At 37.6% G+C, this 19,211-nt stretch overlaps 1 protein-coding gene and 1 non-coding gene across 2 annotated transcripts in view; one reads left to right on the top strand and one right to left on the bottom strand.

Moving 5' to 3' along the window:
• Positions 1-19,211, top strand: part of LOC103481331 (protocadherin-15-like) — a 222,603-nt gene that overhangs the window by 169,690 nt on the left and 33,702 nt on the right. The window contains exons 27-34 of the mRNA XM_081600402.1: positions 2,754-2,863; positions 3,058-3,198; positions 7,790-7,917; positions 13,389-13,619; positions 13,864-13,952; positions 16,249-16,425; positions 17,294-17,512; positions 18,401-18,409. Of these exons, the coding sequence (XP_081456528.1) occupies positions 2,754-2,863; positions 3,058-3,198; positions 7,790-7,917; positions 13,389-13,619; positions 13,864-13,952; positions 16,249-16,425; positions 17,294-17,512; positions 18,401-18,409 (1,104 nt within the window). The remainder of the gene's footprint in view (positions 1-2,753; positions 2,864-3,057; positions 3,199-7,789; positions 7,918-13,388; positions 13,620-13,863; positions 13,953-16,248; positions 16,426-17,293; positions 17,513-18,400; positions 18,410-19,211) is intronic.
• On the bottom strand, positions 743-816 carry trnai-aau (transfer RNA isoleucine (anticodon AAU)). Its single transcript has one exon. It is a non-coding gene; the product is annotated as a tRNA-Ile (tRNA).

Genomic DNA, 19,211 nt, shown 5'->3' with positions numbered 1-19,211 from the left:
GGTCTGGAAGGGTGCTGGTGCCTATTTCCAGCTAACGTTCTGGGCGAGAGGCGGGGTTCACCCTGGACAGGTCGCCCGTCTGTCGCAGTCCTATTTGGTCCGCTTTCATCAAATTCAACCCTGGTGCAATTCGAATGCACATGTGAATCTCAAGCAGACTGGAGACTGCTCCAAAAGCAGGAAACAGACGATGACACAGGGCATTCTGGGTAAATGCAACCAAAACAAACAAGCAAATCTGGCGCTAGGAGGAGAAATGGGTCTTATACCAAAGACAAAAGAGAAATCCTAAATCTGTCGGATGATGAGGTGTGAAAACACGGCAACAGTAGTAATGGTTGTAATAAACACTCTGTTCTGCTGAGAAATAGAAATGAAGTTCATACTGTTGTGCTGTGAAACTTTTTATATGCTGTTGAGGTTTTGACAAATAACTGAAGAGCAGCTCTTTGCAATATGACGTTGTGGATGTTTTTTTTTTTGTTTGTTTTTCAAAAGACATTTTGACCTAGAACATTCATAAAAGCCCAAATATAAATAATTAAAATATTAAATAACATTCTAATTTGAATTTCATGCTACTTCTCAGAAAAAAACTGACATCTACATCGGTAAACGCTCAAAACAACCAAGTGACCTTATGGTTCAATGGTTGTGTCATTTGTAAGATCTATGATGTGTAGTTTCCCCTACACACCACATTCCTTCATTTGTTGATTTTATTAAGACTTTAGATTTGAATTGGCCAGTATGGGTATTGAACCCATGACCTTGGCGTTATTAGCACCACGCTCTGACCAGCTGAGCTAACCGGCCATACACACTGTTCAGTTTCCATGGATTTAAGAAATACGTACTTGATCTTAACAGAAAATGTAAGAAAACTGCTCATGTTCTAATGTTTTTCAAAATCAACATGCATAATAGTTTATTTTTCAGCAATTATTGATTTTGATTGTTGGTTTTTCTTTTCCAGCAGTTTTTAGTTTTGAAGTGTTGATTGTATCTCAGAACATTTTTTTATTTTGATGGATGGATGGATGGATGGATGGATGGATGGATGGAAAATTTTGTCTTCTCATAACTGCCGCTGGAGTTTTCCCGACATGCAAAACGATTATCTCGCGTGATTTCCCATTATCTCACGTGATCTTCTGTGATCTCGCTAGTCGTCTTCAACACAAGATCAGTCTGGCTAAAATCAATCATGTCATCTCAAACTGATTAAATGTCATAAAAGTTAAGTTGTTAAATTTCTTGTTTATCCAACATGATTTTATCCCGTTTTCGTTTGAATCATGAAATCATTGTGTTAAAAGTACATGATATGCTTTTGTTAATGTAATAACCCCCTAAGTTCATTTTTTTTGAGTGAATAGGCTTCTGTTTTATATTTATTTACTCAAGTAGAGCAGGTGGTTCACTAAGCAATTGACTGGGCCGGAAGTGAACAAACACACTCAACACACACTCCCTGTGACTCTCCAACAACATAATTTATCACTTGGTGATGACTTGATGGCCTGGCCAGTTGGTTGCCCCTGCTGTAACGCTTAGCCAGCTGTGACGCTTGGCCTAATGACTGGAGTGGGCTTTCTTAATGGAACAAAAACCTGCTGGAAATCTGAGGTTTGGCAGGTTCAAAAAGAAAATCTGTCAAAAATGCAAGCACAGAAAACTGTCCACCACCTGCACAGGGAGGCGGATCGATCCAATAAAGCACGTTTGTTGTTTTATTGAACAAAGTGAGCTTTGTTATAAAAATGAAACATATGCTTAAATCAATAGTTTAGGAAAAAATGACTTTCCTGGGGTTGTACATCTTGACCCAGGAAAGTCATGAAATGATACTATGGCTGGTGTTGCTGCACAGTCAGTCATCATGAAATACTGTAGGTGTAAAATGAAAATTGTCGTACTTATGCAGTTCAGCAGCCAGCATGACTGGCTGATCTGTATATGTGTCTTCTGTTGATAGGTCTGCAACTCAACTCATTATACTGGCAAACGTTATTTGACTCTGTGGAAAGATAATGACTGTCTTCCAGAGTCTTCTCCATGAAGGCTAGATTTGTGGCGTTCAGAACTAATAGTTGTTTCATAAACGGATTTTCCCTCCTGATCTTTGGATCCCTGCTGCTCCTCCAGTTAGATTGGCCTTCTCGACTGCATGTCGGATTGATGATCTGTTCACTTAGGTTACAGTTGTTCCAAGCTCTTTCCATGTTAAGATGCTTAATTCATCAGATATGCTCTCATGATCTGAACTTGTTTTAAACTCAACAGTGTTCATTGAGATATAATATACTGTCCAACTCTGGCTTTGAGAATAAGCCATAAATTGCTACTTCAAGATTTTTTGAAAACTAACTTATGGACCTTTTAACTTCTGTACTTATTTTTGAATGGCATCAGGGATGTGTAAGTTTGTGTAATAGCTGTTTTTAAAGGGTAATTACTGAGGACCAAGCTCTCCGTTTATCTCAGAATACTTTTAAAGATTGACGTCCTGCCCTATTGCCATCCAGTTTTTAATCTGCGAACACAGCGTGTGTTTCATATTTCGTGATGAACTCACTGCCAGCTCTGCCAAGAGAAAAAAAAAAATATATATTGGATATTTCATATTTAATTCACAGCCTTTTCTACCTTGCCAGATCTCAGTTACGCCTTGAGAAAAAGTAGGCCAACTGTCGACACACGAATATTTAGTTTTCCAATCTATTAATATTGATTGAGTGATCTTTTTCCAGATTTCCACCAGTGAGTGAGGAGGCTGCTGTTGGAACCCCGGTGGGAATCATCATGGCAGCAGCTGTCAATCAAACTATCGTGTATTTCATCGTTGAAGGCAATGAGGGAGGTGAGTTTTCCTATCAGGGCCTCACCGCCACTCCGGCTTTTGGCATTAAAGCTTCTTCCTGGTCAAACATCACAGACCGCCCTGCACAACTTCCTCTTCACTGTGCGCTACGAGACTCCTCACTCATTCCCTCTGTGCAATAGGACTTTTTTCCTACCTTGTTTTAAAACTTTTTGTTGCTCTGTTCTCCGCAGGTGTGTTTTCGTTAAACAAAACAACTGGTGAGATTTTCACAGCCAAGCCCCTTGATTATGAAACCAACTCCAGCTATGTTCTGAAGGTGGAAGCAGACTCCATGAGGGTGGTCTCATCAAATCTCAGAGCTCCGTCAAAGTGTAAGTGGAGCTGCACACTTGTAATCGTGAATTAAACTACAAATATATATGTTTTTTTGTCTCTGTATTTCGTGTAAGAGATTTTAGCAAGCTGCTATGACAAGCATATGGAAGGATAACCAAGATATAAGACCCGAATCAGACAAATTAAAAAGCAGCACTATTCCAAATACAAAGGAAATGTATTTAGAATTTGAACATTTTAAAAATGAAATGCAAAACAAAATAAATAAAACTTAAATATTCTCGCATCTAATACACCAGAAAAAAAAAATTAAGATTGAGATCTGTCACTCTGTCAATAAGGTTAGTAACTGGTGGGGTTAAGGTAACACAGAGCAGGAGTTTATGCCAGATTATGACTCTCAAAATAGTCTGTAAAATAATAATAATAAAAAAAACCGTTCCCCTAAATCCACAGTCTTATTACTGGTTGTTTTTTTTTTCTTTTCTGATGACAAGAAGTCTCATGTGTGACACGTCTGACTTCTATCTAGTTATTTAGAATCCAATAAATCAACATGTGTGCAATAGAGAATGATCATAGAGCCAGATTCACATCCAATTAAATACAATCTGACTGAGACCTTATGTCAATGCAGAACTGTTGATCATGTGTTACCAGTTTCTGCCATTGACTTTTATAGCTTTCCTTTCTCAGCAAGTATTTGGCAACGTCTTTCATAGATGAGCTGCTTGTTGGTTTTACTGGGGTTCTGTAAAGCTTGTCTTCACAAATGCCGTGAACTTCGTGTCATGGCATTTGTACAGAAGCATTTTATTTTTAACTTGTACAGATGTCTGAAGCAACCTAAAGCTCTGTGTGGATTGTTGGGCTGTTTGGACATTGATGATTGTATCTGCTAAGGTTTTACTTTCTTCTGTTCGGCTCAACATCAAACTTGTTGTGGTCTCACATACCCCTTCATTTGCATTTAAAAGAAGAAAAAAAAACACGTCCTTTCATTTATAAGTAGAGCAAAAGTAAAAATGGATCTAATTAGTCTAAATTCTTTCTCCTCTCTTTTTTCTACTGGTCTCCTCTTTTATGTCCTTTTTCTCTTTCCTTTTTTTTTTTTTTACTTCTTTTCACTTCATATCTGTGTTCTTCTTAATTGAAGCTCAGCTCCGGAGCCTTCGCTTATCTTCTTTAATTATGGTGTTTACCACATGCTGTTCTCATTTCATTAAAGCGATTTGAATTCAAGAATTCTGCTGGGATTAAAGCAGCAAATCATTGTGTCATTTGCAGATCTCCAGTTCTTTCCCGCACACATCAAACAAACAAAAAATCGATGGGACTCTTAAGTTAATACAGTTTTCTTCTTCACATGAAGGTTTCAGCGAGGATGTTGCAGATTTGTGTGCTTGTGTTCTCTTCATTTTAGTGTTTCTGTTGTGATTTTTTTTTAAATAATTGCCCATTTCAAATTGAATGGATTTGTGATTTTATCCTTTCTTTTTTTTATTTGCTGTTTGGGTGGATTAAAAGGCAAAATTTCTGAGTTCCAAAGCAAGTCATCTCAAGTTTCATCACTGATTCACTGACTAATGTTTTTTATTTAAATGAATTTGGCAGAACCACAGTTACATTTAAATAATTTTGTGGTTAATAAATAATGTTTTCCATGTATAAAAACCCTCTAACATATTGATTGAGGCAATAATTTACAAAGTTTGGTACAGATAAATAATAAAATCTGCAGGATTGACAGAATTCAGTATTAGTAAAGCATTTTTCTCAGATGCCTATGGCATCACATACCTGCCAAAAATCCTGAGGAGCGTATTAAACAATCACAGCAGCGCATATATCAATCAAGAGAGCACACAGCTCTGATTGCGGCCACACTTATTCGGAAGCCCATGAACCCAGAATGCCAAGCGGTAAAACAGGCTCCTGCCACCCACCTGTACACCCTTGCCAGAAAATTGCGCTCTCTCTCTCTGTTTGGTGGGCATATTTGTCAGTTGGGAATGGTAACTCTTATAAGTAATCTAATTAGCTGGATTTTCTGCTGAAAGTCCAGCGACAGCCTGCACAGAACTTGGTCTACTAGGAGAAGCAGAAGAAGATGCAGATGATGAATAAAAAGGTAAGGAAAAGAAAAAAATATTTGCTTTTCCTTACCGTCTTCATCATCATCATCCACCTCTTCTTCTTTGGTTTGAATTTACATTATGCCATCCGCTCTTCTCCTGTTAGGTCCCTTACTGACATTAATAATGTGACTACTTAATTCTTAATTAGTTTTTGGCGGGAATGTGATGCCATATGCCACTTATCACCATGGCATTAACATGCTTACACTTCTTTGTGTTTCTTACAGCAACCTTGCTAGTTGTGAAAATGAATGGTAAACCTTGAAAGACTTTAGATTTGAACAAGCCTTTAAAGTTGAACTGAAAACTGAATTGGAAAGTACTTGAGAATTAATGAATTAATGTTTCACCAACAGATATTTTCAATGCAGATTAAGAGAACATACAGAAGGATCGTATATTATTGAATAATGTATTGACTCATGCATTTGAACATGTTTTTAGTGTTGAGGAAGTGTGAAAAGCGTTAGGCATCTAATGGGTCTTTTGTTACTATTTACTGAAATGTTGATCCTTTCATGTTCCCTGAAGATCTTATTGCATAAAATCACAACGATTAATGTGTTTTCTTGAAATTTTATGTAATAGATCTACACAGCAAAGTGTATAACTGTAAATTGAAATTAAATGTATTTGGAAAAAAACATTTTTATCTGAAATTGTAGCTACACGTCTTTTGGGGTGTGTCATTTAGTGACTGGAGTTTTTGCCGATTCTCTTGTAGAAAATTACACAACCTCTTTCAGATTGGATGTAGAGTGTCGGTAAACCTCAATGCTTCGACTTTGTTCACTTTTACTGGGACCTCCTGAGGAAAGCACACACATTCATCATACTTTCACCACTGCTCCTCAAAATAGAGATGGTGTGTTCAGGGTCATTTTTTTTTTCCACCACACATCTACATGCAGCCCAAAAAAGTTTAATTTAAGTTTTGTGTTACTAGAGCAACTTCATCCACACAATTTGTGAACTGCAACTGTAACATCTTAGGGATTCCTTTCAACAACGACTTTCTTCTTGCTACTCTTCAAAACTGCCCAGACTTTTAAAGTGCCTGACTAATAGCCGTCTTGTCGACAGATTGCCACACTTGAACTGTGAATCTGCACAGCTCCTTCAGAGTTACATTGGCCTCCTGGCTGCTTCTTTGATTTATGCTGTCCTTATTCAGCAGTCAGTTAAGTTTTGCAGCAACGTCTTGGTGGGTGTGCAGTTGTACCGTACTGCTTCTGTTTCCAGATGTTGGAGGAAAAGAGCTGCTTCTTGACTAATTAGGTGAAAGCATTCCGTTTCCTGGGATTTCTGCATGTATCTAGCGGAATAAAAGCAGTTTTGTGCCACACCTTTCAGGATTTTGCATCCCTTTTTCTTACTTGTGTTGTATCTTGAGAGGGTGTAGAGAAATGTCTGGGGCATAACGACTGCACCATGACCATGAAATTTAACTTTGTAAAAACATGTTACTCTTAGTTACAATATCTTTACCAGCTTGGATGAAGATAAATACTGCGATAGCTTGAAAAAGGTCAGATATCAACTGTGTGAGCTCCATTGCCAACCTGCAAATCAGACACTAATTATGTTAACGACGTCTGATGAATCCCACACTTAACACCGTCCAGAAGAGCTTTAAATTTGACTTATGTGTTAATTTCTTTTAGCAAACTTTTTATTTGGGTAAATCAGTTTGTTACAATAATTTTTTTTTTTTTACCACATACTTTTTTACCAAGTACTTGTACACTTTTACCAAAAGCCCAGTGTTAATTTAACTCTGAAGAGTGTGGACTAGATAAACACTGAAAAAGTGTTGATATTAACACTTTTTCAGTGTTTATCTATTCCACACTCTTCAGAGTTAAATTAACACTGGGCTTTTTGCTGTATACAAGGATTTTTCTTGTGCAAAAATCCTTGTACACTTGAAATGAGACATAACTAATTTAAAAGTAACATCCCAGAAAGACATATTAGTTTTATATATTCTTTATCTATTCTATTATTATTTTATTTATTTATATATTATTTTATACTATATTTTCATATCAGTTTTATATATTCTTGAATATATATTTAAAAAAAGGCAGATCTTTTCACTTACAATGGAAAAAATGTCTTGTTACAAACGGAATAAAAAAAATAAATCTGTCAATGGAACTGGTGCTTTATAAATAATTATTCAATAATTACTGTGTTAAAATAAACTACTATATGTTGCAGAGAAGTTACTTTTTTTAACTTTTCAGTTAGTTTTGCCTCATTTCAAAATATTTACTCTAGAAAGAGACAAAAATGCTTGGTGACATTTTATGTTTTTGCAGAGTGCTTATGATATTTCCAAAGGACAAAGTTGCCATTTTTCCTGTTCAGATTTGGCCCAGTCTGAATTTGTACGGGAACTATACCTGTGGTCAGTCAACTAGGTTGACTTTTTCTTGGATCCAGAGAACGTGTGTATCATACTGTGTTCGTTTGTGTGTTTTAGCTAACACAGCCCGGGTTGTGATTGATGTCCAGGATGAGAACGACCACCCACCGGTTTTCACCAGATCTCTTTACATTGGAGGAGTTGCAGAAGATGCCAAAACTTTCACATCGGTCTTGCAAGTACAGGTGAATAAAAAAAACAGTCTAAAAGTGGTAATAATTTCTGTCTGCTTGCCGGGTGTTTTGCTTGTGTTTGAAGATTTTAGAAGCACGGTATGTAACAGGATTACCTGATAACATCAACATTTGGTTCTCTTTATCTACTGCTTGAAAAACCTCCCTTTTGCCTATCTACGAGGAATTGCATATCGTAATGAACAGCTTGAGTGATCCAGTCTCATTAAAATACCTTTCAGCATCCAAAATAAATCACAAAGCCTGTTCCTTTCAAGTCCTATCTTTAAAAAAATGTGCAATATGTTTTAATGAAGCTGGATTCCACAAAAGACTCAAACGAGTTCACTTACATGAAAGTCTGGCCTTTGATGTTTAATTATCTTTAAGATCATCCCTGGTTTATTAGATGTTACATGATGACTCTGACATAACAGACTGAACCCAGATTAAAATGATAGTTTTGTGAGGAAGGGGAGTGTGCTAGCACCTGTTGCAAACACAAAAGATTTGTACTAAAGAGAAAAATAAAACTAAAATACTACAGAAAATTGACTGTATATTCAATTTCACTCTTATTTATTGAAGCATAATTTTGGACATCAATGTAGGAAACAAATGTCACAAAAGATCTCAGGGCAAGAATGCAAGTTTATGATGCAGCAGGGAAAATGGAGCTGTGTCGGAAATGTCCCTAAATGTTCCTCACCAGCCCAAAATGATCCTAAGGAAGGGAATTTTTGTACAGGATTTGTTTATTGCGGGTTATATTTCATTCTCAAATTTTTCCTCCAACTTATTTTGATGATTAAAGAAATTACATCAATGCAATAGACTAGATATTATGGGAGACTTGAGCAGAAAGGAACACAGTTTTAGGATTTGGATGGAAGTCGCTGAAGAAGAAAAAAAGGATTTCTCAGGAAGATGGATGTTGTTCTCAAAATAATATTACTGAATGAGTCTGGATTCTGTCCACCATGTATTATGACCGTCATCCAAGGAGTTTTCAACAGTCTGCAAACCTGGACTCTTGTCTCTGTGCATGTCAGGAAGAGATTTTTGCATCACAAAGTTGTTGTTTTTTTTAAATACAGAGTTATGCCACGATCTAAAAATGCAATTAAAGGAAATGCATAACAGTGTTTTTGGATTCTGGATTATTTCAGCAGGAGACTGAGAAATGACACATGGGCCACCATAGAAAGCTACTTTAGGGGAAATGGGAAGCTGTACATGCTGGATAAAGTGTGAGACATCATTTTTGGATGTCCAGTTCTGTACAGTGTTGCTCTGGACATTTGCATGATCAAAGTTTTACTGCCTTTAGTAGAGACACGACTTTAAGCAGTTCTTCTTGCACGTGAATGTTAAATGACGTTAGCATATCAGACGTTACATGTGCAAACATTTTGTTTGTGTACTGAACAATGTTTAAAGTTTTGTTTGTGTTTATTAGCTGAATCATTTGCTGTGATGCCAACCTTTGAAACATTGTCAGACATGCCACTTTTGCCTCCTTTAAGTCATCTATGTTGGAACTTCTGTTGCTGTGGTCAAAGAAACTGTCTGCAGCTGAGATAATGGTTTTCATAAATACTCGTAAAAGTTGCAAGGAGCTTTTTTTTTTTCTAGAATAGTGGTGATCACATCTGACAACTTTGCATTTAACCTTCTCTCTGTGGGGACAAGAAAACACTTCATACCAACGTTGTGTACATTATGCATACTCATGTCTTCTGGTGGGAAACATGGGGAAGGATGACTCGTCTGACCATGAACCCTCATGAGGTTTCAGTCATCGCTCATCTACTGATATCCTTCGTATGTAGTTTTCAAACTGCTGCTCCTCTTGGCAGCCTTATCACACCTCACAGTCGCTGCTCTGTTTTCCATTACATTCCACAGCAATGCATGACCACCTCGGTCATTAAAACTGCAAAATCAATCTGAGTTTTCAATCTTTTCGTGAAGTTTTTCAGGTTTCCTTTTTTTATTATCCGTGCAAACGTCGTCAGAGCAGACTGTCATGCCTTTCTGCTGTTCATGTTTAAGTGTCCCTTCAGCTGCTTCTCTGTCCTCTCAGAAATCCCTCCAAGATGCTTCTGGAGCTTATCCTACAAAACCAGTAAAAACATAACGGCTCTGGAGCGGCACGTCTGCATGTCTTCTTCTCATTCTCCAATAATACAGTTTTACGTAAATGTTGTCTGAAACTTATTTGCTTCAAAGCAGAGGAAAGTGTTAACAAGAGTTGTTTTAATTGTTTAGATTCTTGTGGTAAATCACTCTGATTTCAACATTGCTACAAAACTAAAGTTGCTGCAGGTCTAAAACCATCATTGATCACCAGTTGAAACAGTCCTGTCAAAAATGCTTTTGGACAGCATTTAGATGCTCACAGAACATTGATTTATTTTGTTTCTTGCACTTCTGGTTTCTAGAGAAACTGGCCAAGATGAGAAGGGTTTTCAGACTATTTTCGAGTCTCTATTTTGTGCCTCCTCTCTTTTGTCCTCCCTCCTGCTGTCAGGGAACAAGTAATCCATTTTAGCACACTGATGGCTTCATTTTTTAAGTACACCTAGACTAGAGGAAACTGGAGAGATATGGCTTGATGGAGGAGCTGTGATTGAGTAGACACACTTTAATCCTTTTGATTTATTGTATATATCCCATTTTTAAAGCTATGCTGTTTGTTATGTTATGAAAGACACTTGGCAAACGTTTCGAAAGTAAGAATAGGAGTTTTAACCATAACTGCTCATCTTGCAGTCCTAAATGAAACAGAATAGCGTATCTAAACAAACAGGCTGATGATGCAGCCGCATGAGTAAAAAAAAAAAAAAGAAAGCATGTTTAGTGTGGAGATGATACATTTTTTATTATCTTATTTTTGTTTTCTATCCCCTTTGTGTTTCATTATAGCCATCCACTTTTGGGGATTAAGACAGTGAGAGGAGGCAGGAGATGAACTACGGATTTAGAAACGGAGGAAAGAGAAGGGCTTAAAGCTTCCCCGGGTTCCAGACAGGTTTTAACATTTTTTGTGGAGCAGACACAACAAAGACTGAATGTTGCCAAGTGCGCCACTTTTAGGACTCCCAGCTCACACATTAGCACTGTAATTAAAATTGATGCAGCAGTTTCATCAAAACTTGTTTCCAGTTGGAGGCGTTCAGTGCAGGTACATCTGTACCGTTATTTACTGTCTAATTCAGACTTGTAAAAGGCGGTAATTTGACACTCCTTTCTGGTGAATTCTCTAAAGTGTCAGCCTTAGAGTTGTAAAAGCGTAATGTTGCCGTGTTTTTTGTCAGGTGGATTTTATACTAAATAATCTAAAGTTGGATGACTCAAAGTAGTTTGTTTTCTTTGATCTGTCAAAAGCTTAATGTAAAGACCTTTTTCTTAGTTTTCCTTAAAGATGATGAGCAGGAATCCACAATCAGAGCAGAAGCTTGCAGCAACTACATTGATTTCAATACTTGACGGGTGCAAAGAGGAACAAGTCGGAACAAGAGGAACACAAATCCTAAAACAATTTCCTCCCCGTGTTACAAACGCACGACACGGCAGCGCTCCTGTGGCCAATAGCTGCCTCCACCATGGAGGCTGGACAGCTGTGTTCCAGTTTGTTGGGATACATATCTAAAAAGTCATTAATGAATTCACATGAAAATTTTACCAGAGGTTGAGCGCGGTCCGGCTGAGAGGCAATTAAGTTTTCATGTTGATCTGGATTTGGAGCTATGAAATTTTTATTCTGACCTGGCAGAGGGAACGCTGTGTCTGGCCGGCTATTGTTTACCTTTTTGGGATAATTGGCACCGGCCAATTATCCCAGCTTCCATGGTTGATTATTCTCCAAAGCTGGTAAACACATCGGCAGAGCAGCGTTGTTTGTGAGGCTTGTCTGTAAAAATAAGGGAATTTAACTTTATTTTACACGTTTTTAAGTGAAAGTCGTTATGTGTTGGATTCCAGAACATAACTTAACTGGAAAGGTGATCATTATCATGCCGTCATTTCCACATTTCGTCTTTTTCAACTGTGATCAGACATGTCAATGAAAATAGTTGTGCTATGATCAGCACAAACAAATATGCTAAAAGTTTAAGAGAAATATATAAACAACTGTAAAGTGTATTAATATATACCATAACACATTTGAGGGTTAGAACTGTATTACTTCAAAAATATTAATTAGGAATTTTTTGTTATTATTATTGCTACTTAGAGGAGACACTTTTCAGCTGTTTTCATGTCCATTCCTTCAGTTATTTTTACCTAGAGATTTTATAAAAGGACAGCAAAAGTTGTTTTAGCACAAAAAACTGCTAAACACTTTTTTTAAAGCGTGGATACATAAAATCCAGAGTTTTTTCTTTGGAAAATAAATGATTCTGGTACATAAATGGACCCATCTGACCCCCATGTCAATTATTTTGAATGTTATCAACCAGTTTTATTGCCATGAAACTGAAATGGGACCTCTTGGACTGAAACTCAGAGAACAGACTATAAAGGTTGTGTGTGGGGGGAGAAACAAAAGAAACACCCATATGCCGTTTTTGCCTTTCCGCTTTCTGCCACTGGCTGCGCATTGATTGACTTCATGGATGAGAGGACGCCCCAGGTACAAGAAAGGCAGCACACGAATGCCGGACTAATTTTTAAAAGCTTATGCATTGTTACACTTTATGTTTATTCAGTCAGGGCAAGCAAAAACAAAACGGACGGCCTGCAGCCATTAAAACGTGACAGAGGCTCCCGTCCGCCTCAGGGCTGCCTCGCTGTCTTGGAAGACCTGAATTTGTCAAAAAGATTAGCAAGATTTCTAAAATGTGTGTTTTACGATTATTTCTAAGGCACAAGCGAGCTTCATAATACCACAGTGTGGTATTATGTAGAATAATTCAATATGGCATACTGTAAAGCTACAGCATGGAATAGTGTATTATATTATAGTGTAGTATAGAGGATATTCTAAATTTCCTTAGCGCCGGTCTGTGTTGGAGTGTTTTACATTTACTTTAGGTTTAAATAGCTTAATTTCCCTTGTCCCAGATCATAAGAGAATAAAATATATATACATATATATATATTTCTATCATTGCATTACCTCTGATGTGCTGGGTGTGTGAGAGCTTTGTATGCAATATGCATTTCTGTGCTGTAACACCTGGCTATAAATCATTGTCTGTCTGGGCAGGAGCTGATAGTTAGCCACAATGACAGAATAGATTAATGGATCTGCACACGGCTAGACGAATCAGCTTACCCCCTGCTGCTTATTCGTAGTAAAACAAGTGTAAGAGCAAGCTTCATTACATCCTGAAAACTTTCAGGAGATTATATAAGGGCAAGGAGATGTTTTTGTTCTGAATTAGTTCATAATAATACTGTGCTGGTTATTGTATTTTGTAAATGATGACATTATACTGTATGTGATATTGCCAATATTTTTGCTTGATTTCCAGGCCGTGGACAAAGACACTGGGAACTACAGCGCCATGGTCTACAGGCTCATCATCCCCCCTCCCACAGGAAAAGAAACTAAAGACAGCAAAGATGGATTTGTCATTGAACCGTACACCGGCGTGGTGAAGACGGCAATCATGTATCGCAACATGAGGAGGTCATATTTCAAATTTGAGGTGGCTGCAACAGACAACTACGGTCAAGGACACAGCAGCAGAGCAGAGATAGTGGTGCGTGTGTGTTTTTATTTTTCAACCTTTTCAGCTGAGATGTATTTAAAGTGTTCTGCACAAATTAATTAAACACAAATGGCAGAAATTAACTCAGATTTTAACTTTTAACTGTTAGTGAATGAGGATTATTTGGCTAGTATCTCTTTTTTTATTTATTAATTGTCACTATGTTGGTTAAGATCTCATTTGTCTCAGGTTCCAATTAAAATCTATCTCATCTAAAGTGTTTTTTTTTTTCTAGGTCTCTGTTGTGAACCAGCTGGACATGCAAGTGGTCGTATCAAATGTCCCTCCAACATATGTTGAAATAAACAAAAATCAATTGCTCAGGTAACCCTGATGTTTTTATCCTTAAATATTTTGCATATTTGTGAAGCATTCAAATTGTTTTTTATCAGCTGGTAGTAGTTTGTACCTCATTGTGTCAGGATGTATGAACTCGTGATACAATGAGGTACACCAGCCAGCCAGCACACCTCAATGTAGCAATACAGACAGATTAGCTTTTCAAAATAAAACCAACACGCGTGTAGAGTATCCTCACTGGCATGGAGACATTTTTCATTCTCAAAAATAGATGCAAAGTTAGACAAATGTCAAATAGGTCAGCACAACAATTAATATTTTTTGTTTATTCACTGTATTCTACCCTGCATCTTGATTTGCTTGACACTGATTTATGCATAATTACTGTTCAGTTTTCCCAGTATAGAGTAGGGCTACCTGAAGACATCTAAATATCTCCAATTGAAGAAAGAGGTCACACCATGATGAGGCATTCAGTTGTTTTTTTTCTGATTTAGAGCCATAAATCATCTCATTTTATCCACTTTACAGTCCATTTCAGTTTCTTTTACTTTTGTTCAGCCCAATTAAACCTAATTAAGTTTCATATAGTCATATTCAATATGCTAGTAAGTATAACATGTTGGTTTTTAAAAAGCTACCTGAATAATAGATTACCATGAGTCAGTAATATGATTCATGGCGTAATGACCAAGAATGGAAGGAAGAACTATGATAAAGTCTGAAGGGAGCAAAAGCCGTAAAAAGAAATGATTCATAATACGAACCAATATCAGCGTTTTTTTCAAGGTCTCCCTTTTCTCTAAAATAAATTTAAAATTTTTAACTGAGAGTCCCTGACCTAAAACAGATGATTTAGTTTTTAAGAAAACATTCAGCATGATGATTTTTGCTCAGTTATTTGTTGTTGTTGTGTATCCTTCCTGTTGTTTTAGCTTAATCCCGTCTCTCGTGCTTTCTTGTGAAACTTTTCCTCATTATCTGAGATTTTCAGAAACATTTTCCACGCCGCAAAGCAGCTAAAATATTTGATACCTTATTTTTGCTCCTGTGTGATTTGTATCTTCTCAGGCTCTGGCTTAATTCATGCAGAATTATCTCTGTCCACAGTCTGGGAAACACATTTTTACTCATATCTGCAAAGCAAAAGCAGCGTTTAGCACTAAACATCCCATGTATTATTCATAATGTGTCATGATATGCATATGCATTCCTACGTTTGTGCTTTTTTTTTTTTGTGACAATGCACCGCAGCTGGACGGTCAGCTCCTGCTTTTGTTTTGGCTTCCACATATAATTTTAATTTATGTGCTATTACCTCTACAAGCTTTTCCCTTTCACACAGTCACACCACAGCAGGGGAGCTCCTGCTGTGAGCAGATGTTACTGGGGGAGGGGGGGAAAAAATTAAAAATCAACATTTAGCAGCACAAGCCTGCACAGCCAGCAGGAGGGGATAAATGCGTTTGCAGTGGGGCTGGAGTCCGACGGCTTTGTTTGCATTCAGTTCCACTCAGACGTTCACACTCATTACTAGCATTAACTTTGTTTTACGTTTATGCTTTTAATGATGCATTTGAACAGTTCCTTTTTTGGGAGGTGGAATCGTACAAGAGCTTCAATGAATGTTAAAACCGACAAGCCAATCATATTTATTGTGGATTTTGTCTGATCCACTAGTCAGGTTCAAATATATACATACACCCCCCACTGAAAAATGGGCTAATTCTCCATTAGCGAGCTGCAGAGGCACAGCATTTATTTTGTATTTCTTAAGCCAAAAGCATCAACAAACCTTTAGCTTAAAGTTTTGTCTAGATATTTGACCACTGAGTCAGTTAGATGCCTGGCGTGAACCGAGCTTTTGAACAAAGGCCTTTTTTTTTTACTCTACAGATTTATTGTAATAAGAATTGCTGAATCTTATATTAAAAAACGTGTGATATTTCGGATTTTTGCCTTGTTCAAACACTGAGTTGTGCTGAATTCTTCGTTTGTCCCAAAGAAGTTCACAAGACTAATGGATTTAATTTGTTTAATGCATAAAATATTTTCTCCTTAATTAAATTACACCATAGCAGTGAAACTGGCTCTCAGGATGATGCCGTCATCAACATACTTGACAGTTTGTTTTACGAGATCTAAAAGGTTCACCTCCACCTCAAAGATTCTTCTTGTCATTCTGGAAAAAAGAAATGCTCAACATTCTTCACTTACCACAAAACTTTCTACAGAGCACATTTTCCTCGTCTAATCACAAAAAATAAAACGAGGTGTTTTCCAAACTCAAGTATTTAAATCAAGTATTTTCCGTCCTCAGCATTTTGGAACGCTACGTTCAGGAGCAGGTGGTCGGCGCAAAGGTTGTCGTGGAAACCATTGGGCCCCACCGGGATGGCGAAGCGATGGAGATTGAAGATTACACCAAGTCAGATCTCATGATTTATGCCATCGATCCTCTGACAAACAGAGCCATATCTAGACAGGAGCTCTTCAAGTAAGCACTTTACCTGCTACTCAGGAATGAGAAAATGTACTTTATTTCCCCGTTAAGTTATTGGCAAATAATATGCTTCATTGCAAAAAATAAGTACCTTCAAGTAAGCTGTTGGACCAGTTGTCTTTTAGGGATCTCAGACCGGAGTGTTTTGGGGTCTTTGATCAGCAAAATGACCAGAAATACTCAGTTTTTATTTTGGTCATTACTATCTTTTTTTCTATTCTATTAACTTTGCCCCAATAGATGTAACTTGGGTTGGACCCTGAAGTCCTTCACATGTTAGTTATTCAAGATTTAGGTCTTTCATTCATTTTGTAAGATAACTGTATGTAAATCATGTTTTTGTAAAATAGCTCAGGCTCAGTCTTATTGAATAGAAATTGTATGTGAACATCAATTACATTGATATATAAATTATACGTGAAAAAAGTTTAAAGTAATAATGCATATTAATACTTTTGCAAGACACTGTAATCAATACTAAAATACCATTTCATGTAGTTGCATGTTTTGTACTCTGTTAAAGTGAGTTTTTGTCAAATTTAAAGGTCTGCCAGTCCATGAGAGGCATTATGTGATAGTTTTTGATTATTTTATGATAAGAAAAATATGTAAAGTTTGCCTTCAGATTCAAATATACAACAGTTTTAATTTCAGACACATTTCTGGTATTATTGTGGTCTATATTCACACCATTAATGAGGAGAGAAAAAAATATTCCATCTTTTTTTAATAAAAAATATTTCAAGCAGGCTCACCCATCGAGCTGATGAGCAGGCTGTAGTTAGCAGAACTAGTCTTGGCTGTTAAATAACCAGATTTGAATACAAAACCGTGACAACAGCAGCGTGTTTCTCGTTTAAAGGTTTCTCGATGGGAAGCTATTGGACATCAATAAAGAGTTCCAGCCTTTCCTCCCTCCTGGTGGCCGGATTCTGGAAATCAGAACCCCCGAAGTGGTGGCCAGCGTAAAGAAAGCTGCGCACAGCGTCGGCTACACAGAGGGGGCACTCTTGGCTCTGGCAGTTATCATCATCATCTGCTGTGTTCCCGCTATTTTGATTGTCATTATCACATACAGACAGTAAGTATCGTTTTATTTGTGCGTATTCGCAGTAAAACCGACACTGTAATCTTAAGCAATTTAGACAGAAAGACACATCTGCAAATTCTAACTGGTTTATTATGTATGAACAAATCCCCATAAATAGACCGGAACTAACAGTAATCTTGATCCTACCAACGGTTATTACCTGGGAACTCAGTGCTGTAAGATATAGCTAATGGTAATATGCAGTTTGGCTTTGCTGTTGTATCTTCTGATAGGGTTCATTCATCACGATGAACACAGACACTGCAGTTTATTTGGAATTGGTCCAAGAGTCACCATCCTCCTGCACGTATTGATCCACAGCTAAAAATACTCTTTTAAAATATGCCTCACGTTTTAGGTACGAACAGCCTGACAGCCTTTTGTAATATTTGGAATTAAAATGAAGTTGCTGTAATTACTGAAGGCTGTGCTTGCTTTGAGTCTTTGAGCAGACACATCGTCAGTTGGGCAAGTCACTGCCCCAGATGATTCGGCATGGCAGCCTGCTCCATAGCGCCAGTTGCAATAGTTTGTTTAGCTAACCACCGTGAAAGCTATTAAATTCCCCGAAATGCATACAAACAGCTGTGCATACACAAATAAATTGGATCTGGTCTTCTCCTGCTGGGAAACGCACAAATAACCAGCAGAGGAGTGGAGATCTGTGGAGGGGAGGGAAAAAACACAGCGATAATCATTATCATGATAATCACTATTATCTGTTGCTAAATGACTTTAATGGAGAGCAATTGCACGACTTTGCTCGTAAATTACGATAAGTAAATTTGGCTAACAAAAGATGCCGTGTGATTTATGCTCCAAATAATCCCAGTCTTTCTGTCTCTGTCTCTCATCTGCTGCGTCATCTGCCGCTTCCAGATTCAAAGAGTGAGTACCCGCTTTTATACTCCCCTGATCATATTAATTCTGTCATAGCCGTCCCAGACACTTTTCACTGTGATTAATCAGCTGAGTTTCATTGGACTATGAAATGGATGAGTTCAGAAGTGGCTGTGAAACAAGGGGGACACCAGGCAATCAAAGAAATGAATTCTGAAGAACACCGAGATTGATTCGGGGTTTCCACGCCGTCTGGAAAAGGAATTGGACTTTAAATCAGGCTCTTTTCTGGAGAAGAAAACAAATAAAGAGTGAATATGTATTTCCAGAATGCCCTTCCTTGTTCAGCTGTTCAGTACTGGTTGTTTCCATCTTTCATTTCCACCTGTCATCCATCCAAACATTTGAATGAGATTTTATGGCTCTAGAATCCAGTGCCACTTTTTAAAATGGGCTTTGGCACCTCCTCCAACTTTAGGGAGACTATTTTACATATTCACTCTGTGAAACTGCACTGCATTTTATTCAGTTCGTAGACTTTGATGATGTCCTCCGTTTTAACTGGTTTGGGGGAGCAACAGAGGTGATCAGCCCGTGCATCGTCAATGCCAGAGCTGCCGCTGCATTCGGCTAGATCTGGTATAATCGGCGAACTACAGTAGTTAATGCTACATTTTAAATCAACTATATCCTACGGATAATTACATTATGAAGTCAGTCTGGTAAACTCGTTAGTAATTAACATTTCCGCTTTTACGTAAATCATTTGGATGTTTGTAACCCTGCCAGGCAGCTCACTCAGTGTCCAGACAGTCACAATAAATCACAGTTTCTGTTCAGAGTTTTAGAT

The sequence above is a fragment of the Poecilia reticulata genome, chromosome 19 (assembly GCF_904066995.2).
Source record: "Poecilia reticulata chromosome 19, P_reticulata-male-v2, whole genome shotgun sequence".
Lineage (NCBI taxonomy): Eukaryota > Metazoa > Chordata > Actinopteri > Cyprinodontiformes > Poeciliidae > Poecilia > Poecilia reticulata.
The sequence above is the reverse complement of the archived record's forward strand: the minus strand, read 5'-3'. Positions and strand labels throughout refer to the sequence as shown.